The 15,276-nt window shown below is 37.4% G+C and overlaps 1 protein-coding gene across 1 annotated transcript; it reads left to right on the top strand.

Annotated features, from left to right (window-relative positions):
* Positions 1 to 260: 260 nt before the first annotated feature.
* On the top strand, positions 261 to 14,996 carry MTDH (metadherin; the record flags this gene model as incomplete). Its single annotated transcript, XM_009875826.1, has 7 exons — positions 261 to 347; positions 2,302 to 2,400; positions 4,971 to 5,095; positions 5,674 to 5,793; positions 8,159 to 8,278; positions 12,549 to 12,705; positions 14,313 to 14,996. Coding segments are annotated over 7 exons (779 nt in total), but the record flags the coding sequence as incomplete, so codon positions are not given.
* Between the last annotated feature and the right edge of the window lie 280 nt (positions 14,997 to 15,276).

The following is a 15,276-nucleotide window of genomic DNA, read 5'->3' as shown; positions in this document are numbered from 1 at the left end:
GTCTGTATGTACAAAAGGCTAGAGGGAAGAAGATCTTTAAAAGCTTGAAAGTTGTTTCAAGCTGAGTGTTCATACAGTCACATATCTATCAGCACAGATTGTCTGATGCAAATTGGAAAATAGTACCCTGAGTTTTGTGTAAAATGTTAACGTGGCTGGAATGGCCAGTTTTTCTGACCCTCTTTGTAACTTAAACAGTTAACTTTACACTGTTGGGAATGTTGAAAAATGTCTTATTTTCTTTTCCCCTTCCCCCACAGCTGCTTGGAATGTGGATGCAAGGATTAATACCTCTGAACAGAATTCTACTTCTTTCTCTTCATTCGGATTAACTCCTGGAGTTTCTGGTATGTATGCCCTTCCAGAGATTTTTCCACTCTCTTCTACTTCAGCAGCTAGAATCAGAATTTGTCTAATACGCATCTTTCTTACTGTTTTTTTTTTTAAATAGTACTGATATGTGGAACAAGTAGAGGATAAGTTTTATGAAAGCCTAGAGTGCCTTTTTTTTTTTTTTGTTACGCTGAAATTATGCAATAAAGTAACTGTGTTAAATTGGTAATCAAAAGATAAATAAATAAATAAGAAGGCGGTATTTCTTATTTAGCCTTCCTGTTTGTTTGTTGGGTCTAAATAACAGGCATAAGAGTGCTTGGTGGTATGCCTCAAGTTGGAGATCTGGAGATTGCTTTCTAGGAAAGACTGCTTATCCTGATCTTCTGGGAGATTTGTCATTTGATAATTGGGTTTTTCCCCTTCAAGGAACTGAAGCACTGTTTTAAAAAATGTGTTTCCTAGGCAGGATTTGAGGTCTTAAGTCTTTTCTCTGTGTAACAGGTGGGAAGGCTGATCTCTGGGGTTTTCTTGTTTTGAAGGGTAAAATTGCTACGGAGCGCAAGCCTGGCTTCATAACAAGTCTTGTGTTAAACTACTGACACAAGTGCTACACTGATTTATTATGCAATGAATAAAGGGATCATATGTCAAGTTTTCTGCTCTGTTTTGTTACTCCAGTTATCTAACAAGCTTGGCATATTCTCTTCTAGGAAGTACCTGGCTTATGCATGTCTGTTATGCTTATGCATGTCTGTTGTGTTTGTTATGTTTGCTTGTATTGCGATTTACAGTCTTTTAACTGTGGAACTCAAGCTCAGTGTCCTGGAGCTCACAAGTGCTTCATTCCCATAGCACATCTCAGCCAGGATAACAAAGAAATTTGTAAACACCAAGGTCAAATTTATCAGACTTTCCAAAGAGGAGTTCACTTAATGAAAACTTACAGAAACTTCGTCTTAAAGACAGAGAAGAAAAAAATTCTTAATTGTACAGAAAGTTTTAATAACATAATTCCCTGCTTGAATTCAAGTTCAGTCTCTGGGGTAAAACTTAATCTCAAATTTAGTGAAAGTGGGACTGATCTGAGGTTCATCATCACCATTCCATCTTCGGCTGAGAGAGAAGTGTGAAGGCGGTGAAATATAATCATCATTTTTGACGATGTTAGCCAGCAATGCTGTAATGCAAAGCAACCACATGAACAAATATTTATGTCTTACTTGTGACTGACTAGCAAAAATGAGAACCTGTCAAGGTTGCTGTCTTCTGAGGTATCTTTTGCAGGGATCCTGTTTAAACTTCATTTCAAAAGTAAACTCATCATAAAGTATATTAATTTCTTTCAGTCTCACAATTAAGGTTATGGGTTTGTTTTGCTTTTCTTTCAATAAAATGGTTTTGTTTTGACATATTTTTCTTAAAATAATGTTAGATGTCAAACACTTTCTGTTATAATGACTAGAATTGGCCTTACAGTTGTTTGTTGTGCTGCTTCTATATTCCTGAAACCTTTTACTTGAAACAAGAATTGGATTGTTAGTAATGAGTAATATAATTGATATATCTGCAATGTAGTGGATAAGATTTCTTTCTAGTACTCTTTTCTTTTAAGCTTCTCCCTGCGAGAGTTCTTACTGACATAGGGTAATAATTTTACTACTCATAAAATCTCATTCTTTTTTTCAGTTTGAGGAGACTGCTGTAAGCCTTATAGACTGCTGTTATTCATCTTTTTTTTCCATATACTTCTCCTGACTTAATTTTGTCTTCCTTCTTCAGTTCCTTTGTTTTCTGCATATGTCTCATTTTCAAGAGCCTTGTAGTTTTAGTGTCCTGTGCATTCCTTAGAATCAGACTTTTTTCTTTGAGCCTTCCGTCCTCCTTTCCTTCTCTGATTGGAAATTTAATCGAAGAAAACTGGAAACTTGTTAACTTACAAGTACAATTTGATTTATTCCCTTTCAGGCTCCAACAGTGAGGCAGTTTCTCAGGCTGGTACTTCAGATTTTCAGTGGGATTTAAGTCATGCTCAACCCCCTGTTGATGACGAATGGTCTGGGTTAAGTATGTTCCTCTAAAATGTTCATTAACAAAATTTTGTTAGTTACTGTTACTTTAAAGTGTAGTTACTTATATTAGCTACTTGGATTAGCTACTGGTGAGCATCTGAAGAAACTCTTGGAATGTTTCACTTCTGTAAAACTGGTTGACAGTTTGAAGAAAGCAGGAAGAAGTATTTTGACAAATGATAATAGAAAATGGTTAACTGGTAGCAAAAATAGTTGTATATTGAAACTTGGAAGTGAAAGAGAGCTCATGTATTTTAAGGTAGTTCTGGTTTTGCTAGAAAATCTTGGTAATCAGTTAAAACTGATAGTCGATTAAAGTACTGCACATTATGAGAAAAACATACTGCAAGTCTGCAAAAGACATATTTACCAGATTGTATTTGAGTCCCAGAGTTTGCTTTTACATGTTTGTACCTTACTGATAACTTAATGTGACGCAAGACCTTCATGTTTAGTCTACCTTACTTTCTCATTTAGCAAAGATTAGGCGGTACTAGGGTAGAAATCACTGGAATTACTTGGGAATTGTAGTGAAATTGGTGTTTACTCTCCTCTCCCTGCCAATTTTCAATTATTCTTGTAGTTCTTACCATAGTCTAGGACTCTAGTATGATGAACTTATAGCCATTCCTGAATATTTGCTAGTGGAACTCTACCTATGAAGAAAGCTTTCAGCCTTATGTTCACTTTTTGAACTGCCTTGTAATCAATAGCTTAATTCAGTCAGATGGAAGAATGTTTAAGAAAAACAACTTAGTGCCTCTTGTTCCGTCATTGACATAAAGAATTGGTCAAGGAGTTAACCAGAAAAGCTATGTTATGTTCTAAGAACTTCTTGTTTAATGACAGCTAAAGTGGAATGGATTGATGCAGTCCTTGATTTCACCCGTTTTGGCATCGCTGCTCTGATACCAGATCTTTTGGAAACTTACCCTTTGTCTTGTATCTGATCTAAGTGTAACAGGAGCGCATTTCAGTTCATCATTTGAAAGTAATCAGTTCTCTGTGCTACCAAAAGCATAATTTATTCACATTTCTGAGCATAGAATGTTTATGGCTATAGCCCTAGGCTGTGCATGCACATATATATATATACACACACACGTATATATGAGTTCTCACTAAGGTATGATTGATCAGTGTTACAACTGAGCTTAATTTTTTACAAATTAGGAAGAACATTTAAGGTAGAAAACAAGTCTTAAATCTATCCCTCTTCATATAATCATGGAATCATAGAACTGTATCAGCTGGATGAGACCTTGAAGATCGTCGAGTCTAGCCTTTGTCCCAGCCCTATCATCCTACTAAACGATTCCTCCCAACACAACATCCACCCGTCTCTTAACCCCCTCCAGGGGCGGCGACTCAACCACCTCCCTGGGCAGCCTGTTGCAATGGGTGACAACCCTTTCAGTATAGAATTCTTCCTAATATCTAACCTGAACCTCACTTAGTGCAATTTACATTCATTTCCCCTTGCCCTATCACTCTCCACTAGGGCGAACAGACCAACCCCTGGCTCTCTACAATCTCCTTTCAGGTAGTTGTCGAGAGCGATGAGGTCTCCCCTCAATCTCCTCTTCTCCAGGCTAAACAGCCTCAGATCCCTCAGCCTTTCCTCGTAATACTGATGTTCTAAGCCCTTTACCAGCTTGGTAGCCTGCCTCTACCCTCTCCAGCACCCCAATGTCCTTCTTGTAGTGGGGGACCCAAAACTGGACACAGTTTGACACTCAAGGTGCAGCCTCACCAAAGCCGAGTGCAGGGGCATGATCACCTCCCTGCTCCTGCTGACAACACCATTCCTGATCCAGGCCAGGATGCCCTTGGCCTTCTTGGCCACCTGGGCACACTGCTGGCTCATGTTCAGCCACTGTCCATCAACACCCCCAGGTCCCTCTCTGCCTGGCAGCTCTCCAGCCACTCCTCCCCAAGCCTGTAGCGCTGCTGGGGGTTGTTGTGGCTGAAGTGCAGGACCTGGCATTTGGCCTTATTGAATTTCATGATGTTGGCCTTGGCCCAGCGATCCAGCCTCTCCAGATCCCTCTGGAGACCCTCTCAGCCCTCAAGCACATTGACGCTTCCACCCAGCTTGATGTTGTCTGCAAACTTACTGAGGGTGCACTCCATCCCCTGGTCCAAATCCTTAATAAAGATGTTAAACAGGAGCGGCCCCAGTACTGAGCCCTGGGGGACACCACTCGTGACCGGCCACCAGCTAGATTTAGCTCCGTTGACCACAACTCTTTGGACTCGGCCATCTAAACAGTTTTTCACCCAGCGAAGCGTATACCCATCCAAGCCAAGAGCAGTTAATTTCTGTAGGAGAATGCTGTGGGCAACAGTGTCGAATGCCTTACTAAAGTCAGCCTTTCCTTCATCTAGGAGAGTATCTCAAAGCAATTGCATCTAGATAGCTGCAGCTGTGAAATGAATATTTATGTCTTGATACCAAGAAGTGGGTTTATGCATAAGGGTTTTTTATTATTTAAAAAAAAACAGCTGTCAAAGAGCACCTGTAAAGTAAGGAGACATTGCTGAAAATCTTTGTAATCTTTACAGATGGACTTTCTTCAGCTGATCCCAGCTCTGATTGGAATGCACCAGCAGAAGAATGGGGAAACTGGGTGGATGAAGAAAAAGTTGCTTCTGTTCCTCAACCTGAAGAGATATCTGATGTTCAGAAGGTAAAAGGTGATATTTTCTCCTTAGCTCCAAGACTTTGCCCTTACCACTGCCATTTTTTAAAGTAAGTTAAGGGTGGTGATAAAGATAATCTCTCATGTTTGTTACACTGATAAAGAGTGGCACAATTCTGTATAATGTGTAAACAGAGAAGGAAAATGCTGAATGTTGTTGCTGGGGAAAATAGAAGCCACTTAGCTCCGTATCACATCTTACTGTCTCACTGTAAGGATAACCTTATCATTGTAGACTAAGAAAGGATTTAGATCTGTTTTAATAGATATTTCTTAACAATATTTCATTCTCTTTATGAAAAATGGCATTTCTTTGCCATCAGTACATGGTGCTTTGTTGCCTTTTTCCATTCCCAACTCCTTCACTTATATTACCAGTTAACAAGTATAGAATGTGGTCTTCCTAAAATGAAGTGGGCAGATAAGATTGTGTTGATTTCATACTTTTATATGGAGTTAAATTCCTTATGGCTAAATTTGTGTTTAGTCTATGGAAGACCATACAGCTAGTAGCCTAAGTTTAGTCTATAGACTAAATGCTGAATACCTTATATTCCTGTGTGAAGGCTTCAGATAATGAAAGAGAAAAAGCAGAGCCAATTCTTCAGAGTTCTACAAGTGGCAAATCCAAGAAAAAGAAGAAGAAAAAGAAGAAGCAGGGTGAAGAGGCTAACTCTACTGCACAGGTAAATGAAACAAAACCTGAATAGTCTGAAAGGCAATCGTGAGGAATTCACAAAACGACTTTATTTTGAGGTATTAATGTCTTCAGGGAAAAATTGCTGTGGGGAAATAAATTTCCTTGTGGTATTGGATTGTCTACCATTGTTTTTCAAGAGTTAAAGTATTCCTCCTGTTGCTAGTGTTTCCTTTCATTTGAATCATTCCACGTTTGATTTGTGAAGTTTTGCTGAATTTATGGAACGCATGAAATATGTGGAAAGCATTTATCCTGAATTATGTGTTTTCTATTAAATCAGGGTTCTGTACTGTAGGGATGCTTGCAGGAGGAACTTCCCTCTGCATAGGAAGCCGCCTTCTGTCCTTGGAAAGACAGCTGCCTTGGTGGATGTAGCTAGCTAGGTAAAGGAGAGAAATTTAAGTTTTCTCTTAGGCTGTTTACAGTTCTATGAGGGTATAGTGGTTTTCTGGAGTGCTGTCATAACTTGATTTATGTGAAACAGTAAGTATCAGCACCTTGAGCTCAGATGGAGAGACTCTGTGAGTCAGATTTGAATGAGATAGTATTTGCAAACCGAGGATGGTTGAAGTTTTCTGTGTTACTTAAATAGCTTTTGAAGAACTAAATTGAAACAGAATTGTTGTAAAAATAGAAAAAGCAGATTGCACTTCACTTGGCAATTGAATAATGTTTGAATAGATGAAAACAAGTACCTTCCTAATAGGAAATAGCTTTTAATAGCTCCTGCTCAGAATACATCCTGCTTCTGCTTGTAGTGACAGGCAGTGAAAACTGACATTCTTTACAAAATGTTAAATGCTCAGTTGAGTCTGACTAGGTGAATTGGAGAGAGGTCTTGCTTTGAATTTGCTTTTTATGATGATTGTGTTTTCAGTCAGAGAATTTATTAAAACAATTTTCGAAGATTAACTTCCTTTTACACAGAATTCTTTTAAAGTTGTCTGCATGGAGGTGGATGCTTGTGTCAACTGGCAGCATCAAGGCAAATTCAAACTGAGGGTATTAGGACTCCAGCTTTTTTGTAATCAGAGTCTGTTATGTTCTGGTGTCTGCAGTGACTCTAAGTCAAGATTAATAGAATATGATTAACAGGTGTTTGCAGCTGTCTTGCATGGAACTTAAGGTCATTGAGTGCATTCTGAAATTATTATTTTTCCTATTGCTTTTTTAACTTTTATATGTCAAATGGAATACTACTGTCCGTATTAACATAATCTGATTCATTTATTCTACCCATGGGTCTCAAGCCATTCTGATTTTGTTACTTTTCTTTCAATCCATCAGTCTAGACAAATCATCAATTTAAAGATGAGAATTTCTCTGTATTAAATTTTTGTGGAAACTTGGGCAGTGTTGCTCATACATCACAGATAAATTATCCTCGTTATAGCAGTTTATTAATGTGACCTGCCAGTCCTGCTTCAAACTCACTTAAAATTTGTATGTTTATCGTCTGAGAATTGAACATTTAAACAGCATCATCTTTCTCCTTAATTATAGTTAAGTGCTCACTCGTCAGTTTCAGTGTTTGTCAAGGCAGAGGAAGCTGCCTTCGGAGCTAGGTGTAAGGCAGTATGTTTCTTGACAGGAAAGAATATAAAAGACTTAGACTGTGACTGCATTTTCACAAAGTTCCAGGGGAAATACGTGAGGGAACAATGTTTCAAGAAGTACTTCTTGCTTAAAACTGGAGGAGACCTGTGTTCTATTTACTGTTTACCACCATGGGATTCTTCTGCTGCTGCTCTAAACAAATGTAACTACTCTAATTCGTCGTGTAAAATGAAAACTTTCCACCATTAGTGTTTAAGGAGTAGAGGTGGAGACTCTTGGATACTTTGGATAATATATTCATATTCTGTACTGAGAGGTTTGTGTTACGTACGCCATGGCAGACCAAATTGGGTTAGAAAAATATTATTAAGGGTTAATATATGAAAGAAAATTTACAGATTAATATGCAGAACTTGCATTTTAAAACGTTTTACTTAAAGCACAGAATTGAGAGCAGGCAAGTCTCATTTTGATAATTTTTGCAAAGTCAGAGTAACTTCAGTTTAATTTCACATCTTCATATTTTCCCTTGAGTGTGAAGTGCAATTCATTCAGAGATTGCAATTTTTGTTAGTAAATTGCTGCTTTCTGGGCATCAGTGGGTTCTATGGGTATTTTTGTATTATGATGTTTTATAAATTTTGAGTGTTAGCCCTCTAATATTAAATAGATTTTCTTAGTTAGAGAAGCTGATTATAGCAACAAAACTGATGTGCAGGGAAAGTCAGAACTTTTACTGCAAACACAGGCTTTTTTTTTTTTTTTTTCTTCCTTCCTACCTCCCCCTTTTTTAGGACACTGAAGAACTGGATAGAGAAGCTGGAGATGAATTTCAGGAGGATACCTCAAAAGTTCAACCACAGCAGGAAATAGCTTTTTCTCTGAAGACCATAAGTACTAGTGAACCAGCTAAGGTAGGGATTACAAAATTGGGCTTGTTAAAGTTTCTGATTTGGAATTGTTCAAAGTCCATTGAAAAATTAGTTTGTATAGATAAGGTTACAGTAAAAATATGGCTTCAGGGCATATAAAGGTGATTGAGAGGTTGAATTTTAGATATTGGTCAGTTACAAATTTTTAAAAGGATATCCCCTCTGAAAAGCAGTACCTTCTAAATTGCTAGTCACTTCCATGGCTGTCAGGTTATTTTCTTTTTTGAATATTAAAGCAGTAGTTTGAAATGTGGAAACTGAAAAACTTACAGGGCTGAGCATACTTTACTTAAAGTTTCATTGCAGCAGAATGAATTGAACTTACTATGTTCTGACTTAAATGCAGTCTAAACTTGATTTTTAATGGCTGTGCTGATCTTAACTTTTTATTCAGTCATTAACATTATTTGAACCAATTCACGAACTGACTGTTTCAGTTCACAGTTGAAACATTCTAGAGAATACAAGTTCTCTTTAATCTTTCTCCAACTAGCAGCTTTTTTAGATACTGTTATCCTACAAGGATCACATTGTAGGAATAACTATTTATTATTTCTAGTGGTGTTGGTTTTGTGTTCCATAAAGAGTGAACAATACTACTGCAAATGAAGATATTGGAATAGAATCTTCTGTGAGAGGCTGCAGATGACCAAAGAATAAGTAGAGAAAGAGTTTATTGAGGACATGTGACTTGAAAAGCATATTCAGAAATACTTTTAGCTTATTCTAAACATTCTACGTTGAGGTAAAGCTGTCACTGTAATTAGTTTATGTTCAATTCAACCTTTATTACTTGGCATTAGTGAGGCTGCATCTCAAGCAAGCACTCTGTTCCATTTTGGGCCACTCACAAGAAGGACATTGAGGCGCTAGAGTGTGTCCAAGGAAGAGCAATGACACTGGTGAAGGGTCTAGAGCACATGTCTTTTGAGGAGCAGCTGAGAGAACTGGGGTTGTTTAACCTGGTGAAAAGGAGGCTCAGGGGAGACCTTATTACTCTCTACAACTGCCTGGAAGGAGGTTGTAGAGAGGTGGGAATCTGTCTGTTCAACCAGGTAGCAAATGATAAGACAAGAGGAAATGGCCTCAAGTTGTGCTGTGGATGTTTAGATTGGATATTAAGGAAAATCTCTTTACTGAAAGGATTAGCAGACATTGGAATGGGTTGCCCAGGATGGTGATGGAGTCCCTGTCCCTGGAGGTGTTTAAGAGTCATGTAGACTTAGTGCTTATGAGCATGGTTTAGTTAGGCTGGACTTGATGATCTTAAAGGTCTCTTCAAATCTGGGCGATTCTGTGATTTATTTAAGGTTAACAACAGCTGTCTCTTCTGTCTCACTAGGGCTGAGTTGGGGTTTGTGGTTTTTTGGAGCCGTATCTAAAAATACAAAATATATCTGCCTATGTGTGCAAGTGGCTTTATTCCTAGCAGTGTGTGGGATTTTTTGAAAAAATACATTGTGTTGGAAGCCATGCTTGAAAATGTGTAGATAGAAAACTCATTTGGATTGTGATATCAAGGTGGCTTTTTGACATGTAGAAAGGGATGTGCTGGTGCCTCCCAGAAGGCTAGTTTTTGCTGTTTAGAATTCTAAATTTCTTTGAGGAATGTTTTGCAGCTACACATAATGTTTCTTCTGAGTTGCAGTTAGATTTTTATTATTTTTTTTCTCATGAGGTGTCAGTGCTGCCAAAATATCAGCCCAGTTTCAGTAGACTTTGCTCAATTGTTTTAATGTTTAAAACCTTACCCAACTTCCTTGAGGGCTTGATGGCATCAGCTGCAATATAGGTCCACAGTGTGTGCTATTTCAGAGGAGCTTGAGTGCTCCTCTTATTCTTGAGGCTTAAATTCAGTCTGTTCTCATGCATGTGCCTGTGTGTAGCTGTGTTTGTCAGAGGTGATGTTGTGAAATGATGTGGTCTCTGTTAAACATGCTGTGGGATGAAGGGCAAACAAAACTATCACTAACAACATTCTGTGGAAGTTAGTTGGACTTGATAAAGGACAATCTGTGAATTGTTGTGTCTGACAATGCAGATGGTACTCAAGCTTTATCGTGTCTCCTTGGCATCAGGTCTGGCTTCCTTGTAATTTCGTGTGTGCAAAGATGCCTTCTGATACTCTTTGACTTGGCTGTTCCAAAAATTTTTTAAAAATGGTCTATTACAGATGTGTAAAATGGATGACTTAAGTTTCCAAGATAGGCAATTTGGTCTTGAACAAATGCTTCAAAACATCAAATAAAAACTGAGTACAAATAAGTTACTATCCAGAGTATCTTCATAAAGATCAGAAACAGATGGATATTGAACACTTTCATTTTTTTACCCAATCATGATATTTTTCCCATATTATACATTCAGCCACGTGGCATTTTGTTAGCAGGCACAGGTTTTAAATGAAGAGATCTTTGGAAATCCTTGATTTGTAACAGTTTCCCAGTTTTGTTAATAAATTGCAGAATTATGCATATAACTTTGTTATTAAGTAGGCTTTATTCATTGTTTCAGGTTTCCTTTCCAAACTGAATACACAGAATACCCTAACAAAGCTTAGCACCTGATTCTTAATGCCTGAAATTCTTGCTCCCCCTCAACCGAAATTCAGACAGAAGTATGTCTAGATAATGCTGTATGTACTTCTGTTGTTACATTTGCAGTAATATTGCATGCTTTAACATTCAAACTGCAACATGTTTGTTAGTCAACCTGAGACAGCCGTATGCCATTTAAATCTTAATTTTGCTTTACCTGCAGGTGGAGAGTGACTATCCTACAAAACTATGATACCAGTGACCAAAATCAATTACCTTGCGCAACGAGGAGCTTTAAGTCTTCCTTGTTTTAGAGGTCACATCCATTCTCTTAAGAGTTCGTTTGTTTATGTAGCTAATGCTTGCTAACCATTAGACAACATTAGAACTGGCTAAGCTTGGAAATCCTGTAGGATGGTGGTTCATTTTATCAGCATGGTTGATAGTTCTTTTTCTTTTTTTAAGATTACTGTATTTTCTGTAGATTGAGAGAGAATGCTATTAGAGTTATTAAAAAATTTGTTTTGGTTGATGAGTAAGGGGAACGTCAAACTATTCATAAAAGGTTAGAGAACTGCTGCCTTCTAATAAGGTGGCGTTTTTTAATCAAAGGTGTTTAACTTCTTGCTCAGTATGATACAGTTAAAAAGAAGAGTTAAAAAAACTTTTCACTCCTTTCTGTGTTCTGACTAAATTTCTGAGATGCTTGCATTACAGGGATGGAAACCGTGCAAACTGGTGACTGTAACACAGAACCTGTGTACATTCACATCAAGGGCTGGGTGTAGACTTCACTGGTTTGTTGTATTAGTTTCAGGTCCCACTGGCTGTTGTGGCACAACTACAGTCATGGCTTTTTAATAACATCCTAAAGGTCTAGGTGTATTGCTTGACTGAGGAGCTTTTCTAATATTCTCACCTGAAGCCTTTGTGCTGTAGGTCACCTGCTGTGGGATCATGTGGGTTTTATATGTTCTGACCTTTTTCCTATTGGAATGTCAAAATGTCTTTTGCATTTTGACTTCCGTTTTACTGTACTTTAATTCCAATCAGTGCTACACAGTAAGCTACAGTTACTTCTTATCTCTGTAGTAGGAGCCTTCAAAATAGACTGGAAATAATTGGAAAACACTAGGATTATCTTTTATTTGACAGTTATTCCTACAGTAGTTTTCACTGAAGTGCTTTCTGACCGCTCTTGTAAATACCTGTTATTCTAGCATGAGCATATAGAATGTTTTGGGCAGTTGACAGGAATGACTGCAAATGCTTTCTAAATATTGTGAGTTTGATTTATTTGGGGGTTTAAGTTGCCTATTTGGATCTATACAGCCTGTCTTTTTTTGCCTTGCAGCCAAATCCATGTGTCACTGTCTTGTTTGTCTTCTGAATATGTATTCTATAATCTCTTCAGGCTCTTACTGATTTTTTTTTTCACATGGTTCTCTATTTCTTTGAGTGTCGTGTATTTTTAAGAATTCGTTTGAGAGGTTCATCTTTGCTTATATGCAACTAGAAGTTTTGACACTAGATGGCAGTCACAGTCTTGCAGCCTTGATTTACAATTTTGAAGGTTTTTAATATTAACTTAATTTTTCAGTGCCATCTTTCTAGCAGCTGCTAAGTATACTGCCAAAACAACATCGTACAAGAATGCTTTACTGTTGTGTGACTTAATAAAATCTGGGGAAATTTTTTTTCTGTTTTCTAAATAGCCTGAGGAGGCTCCTTCGCTTGCTGTTTCTACTGAGCCATCTGTAATTGTATCAGAGAGCGATTCTGACAAGATCACTTCCCAAGTGCCACAGATGCTACAAGAGACAGATGTTTCTAGTCCCAATATCAAGCAAAACAGTGTGCCTCCTCCACAGAGTAAGTACTTTTCAATGCAATTCTTCATTTTTTTGAATTTAGGGTGTATTTTTTTCCAATAGTGTGTATATGGTCAGAATGCTTTGCCCTGAGGTTCGGAGTTAGGAGTGCCCTATCAGGTGCTTATGTATTTCATTTATGTATCTTGCCATATTTTAGCTTTCATTGAAATACTTTGACAAATATACTTTCACTGTGAGGGAAAAACTGGCTTCGTATGCTTGAATGACTGAAAATAAATGTCTGTTGGCCTGCCCAGTCCTTAACAGACTTTTGGACGTTGCTCTTCACCACCAGGACTAGAGCTACATGCTGTGACTAAGCAGTTCTGCCAATGTTGTTTTGGAGACCTGCTTACCAGTCTTCAGTGGAACAGATGGATACTAACGTAGCAGTTGACAGGATGTTTAGCTACCAGAAATCTGGATAAAAAATACAAGCTATTCAGTTTTCAAGCTACTGGGTTGTTTCTTGACTTCTCAACTTAGGTCATTAACATCTTTTTCCATATGCTTCCATGAAATTTAGTAATCATGGAGGAAAACCATTGCTAATATGGGGATAGAAAGCTATTGGGCAATGCACTTAATTTTGTTGTAGCCTAACAGTGCATATGTCAGGCTGAACTGCTGCAGGTATATTTATTGCTTTTCGAAAATATGTTTTACATCTCTGAGTACAGCGTATCCTCGGCAAAAGTGTTTGTACCGAACCGGTCATCCATTAAGACAGAAAAATTAGAAGGGAATTCAGGATGCAAAAGGCCTTGCTTTAAACAAAACAAAGTTGTTTGAATTGGACTTTTTAATGAGATTAATAAATACTGTCATTTTGTTAGAGGTTCCTGGCTAAGTGTTCAAGTATTAAACCAGTTTTAAATGACTGCAGAAGACACTAGATGATTTCATAATATTAATGTCATTCAACTGGGCAATGGCTTCTTGGTTTTGAATATATTAAGCAATCTTTCAAGTAAATGGGTGAAGTTACGACTTTCTGTTATGGTGCTAAAACATGAAGGCTTTTGTGACTGATTCATGTCTCAGCAAGTGAAAGAACATCTCTTACGTTCTGCATGTAAGACATTGTGCCCGATTTGCCACTTTGGACAGCCAGCAAGTTTTAAGGCAATCTATTTTAATAACATAGTGCTTCTTTATTAGATTATGGATTCCATGCAACCACATCTTTACATAGTTCATTAAAAATACTCTTCTGACATGTCACTTATATTTAATGGTTAAAACCAGTGTAATCTGTTAAAAGTGAATGTTTAATGTCAACTGTGTACGTGTGCATTATTTCCAGTTAGCCAAAAGATAATGATGTCTCTACTGTAAGTAACGCATTTAGAAAATGAATGACCTTCATTGTGTATCACTCTGTGGTGCAGAAGAGTAGGTTGAAATTAGCAAGTGTTGGTTTAGATGCACTTCAAATTAAGTTCTGTGGGAGAAGCAGATAAATACAACTCTCCTTCAGGAATCAAGCTAGTCGAGTGTTCTAAATTACTTGATAATAGTAAGGGATGTACTGTCTAGGATTTTAAAAATCGATCCTATGTAAATTTTCTCAGTTCTAACACTGTAGTTATATTTTGTTTTTAGCAAAGTCTGAAGAAAGCTGGGAATCCCCCAAACAAGTTAAAAAGAAGAAAAAAGCAAGAAGGGAAACGTGAACTTCCTGAGATGGACATGTGTTGCTGAATATCGTCATGAAGATTATGCTGTTTATGCAATAATTTGTGAACATGTACAGAATTTTATATGAATTTCAAAAAATTTTTAAAAACAGAACTGCTGTGAACACAAACATCTTTAAAAAGGAATCAAAGGAGAGTAAATTTGTGATACAGCAAACAGAACATGCTACATTTGAAAGACGTGCTGAAGAGTCTGTTTTCCAACTTTTGGAGAGAGATCTTAATAGAAACAAAACCCTGGTTTTACAACACAGTGCCCTGTTTACAACAGATTATACTCTCATCGACAGCTGCGGATAAAAGATTAATTTCAAGGAAGGGTTTTCTGTAAAAATAATTGTCTGTACGATAGTGCGTGTTTCTGGCATCTCTTAAGAGTGATGCATTAGAAGCACAGAATGTCAACCATTCGAATTTATTTCCTGCCTAAATCAAAGTGCTTTGATTAAATACATAATCTGCCATATCTCTACAGCAAGTTGGTTAGCAAGTCTGCTAGCTGATACAGGAATCACAAGTCATTAACCATTTGTACAGTCAGACCTTCATGGTTTATTATATGAAGTTAATACAATAAAACTGCTTTGGGTTAAAAGTTTGAGAATGTGATTTGAAACTTGAGTATGGTTCATGAAGTTATTTTTGATAATGTCTATTACCTTACTTGAATAATTGAAGATAACAGTATATTTTTAAGAATGCAGTAACGTGCATAAAATTGGTTTTCTCCTTCATTCCCTACAGTTCACGATTGAGTCAGACTCTCATCTAAAACTGTATTCTTTTAACTTTTAAACTCATGGAATGAATTGAATCAAACGTTCCCTTTCCTTAACACTTTTTAACTTACCGTATCCAATTCCGTTCTG

Source organism: Apaloderma vittatum, unplaced genomic scaffold (assembly GCF_000703405.1).
Source record: "Apaloderma vittatum isolate BGI_N311 unplaced genomic scaffold, ASM70340v1 scaffold2709, whole genome shotgun sequence".
Lineage (NCBI taxonomy): Eukaryota > Metazoa > Chordata > Aves > Trogoniformes > Trogonidae > Apaloderma > Apaloderma vittatum.
The sequence above is the reverse complement of the archived record's forward strand: the minus strand, read 5'-3'. Positions and strand labels throughout refer to the sequence as shown.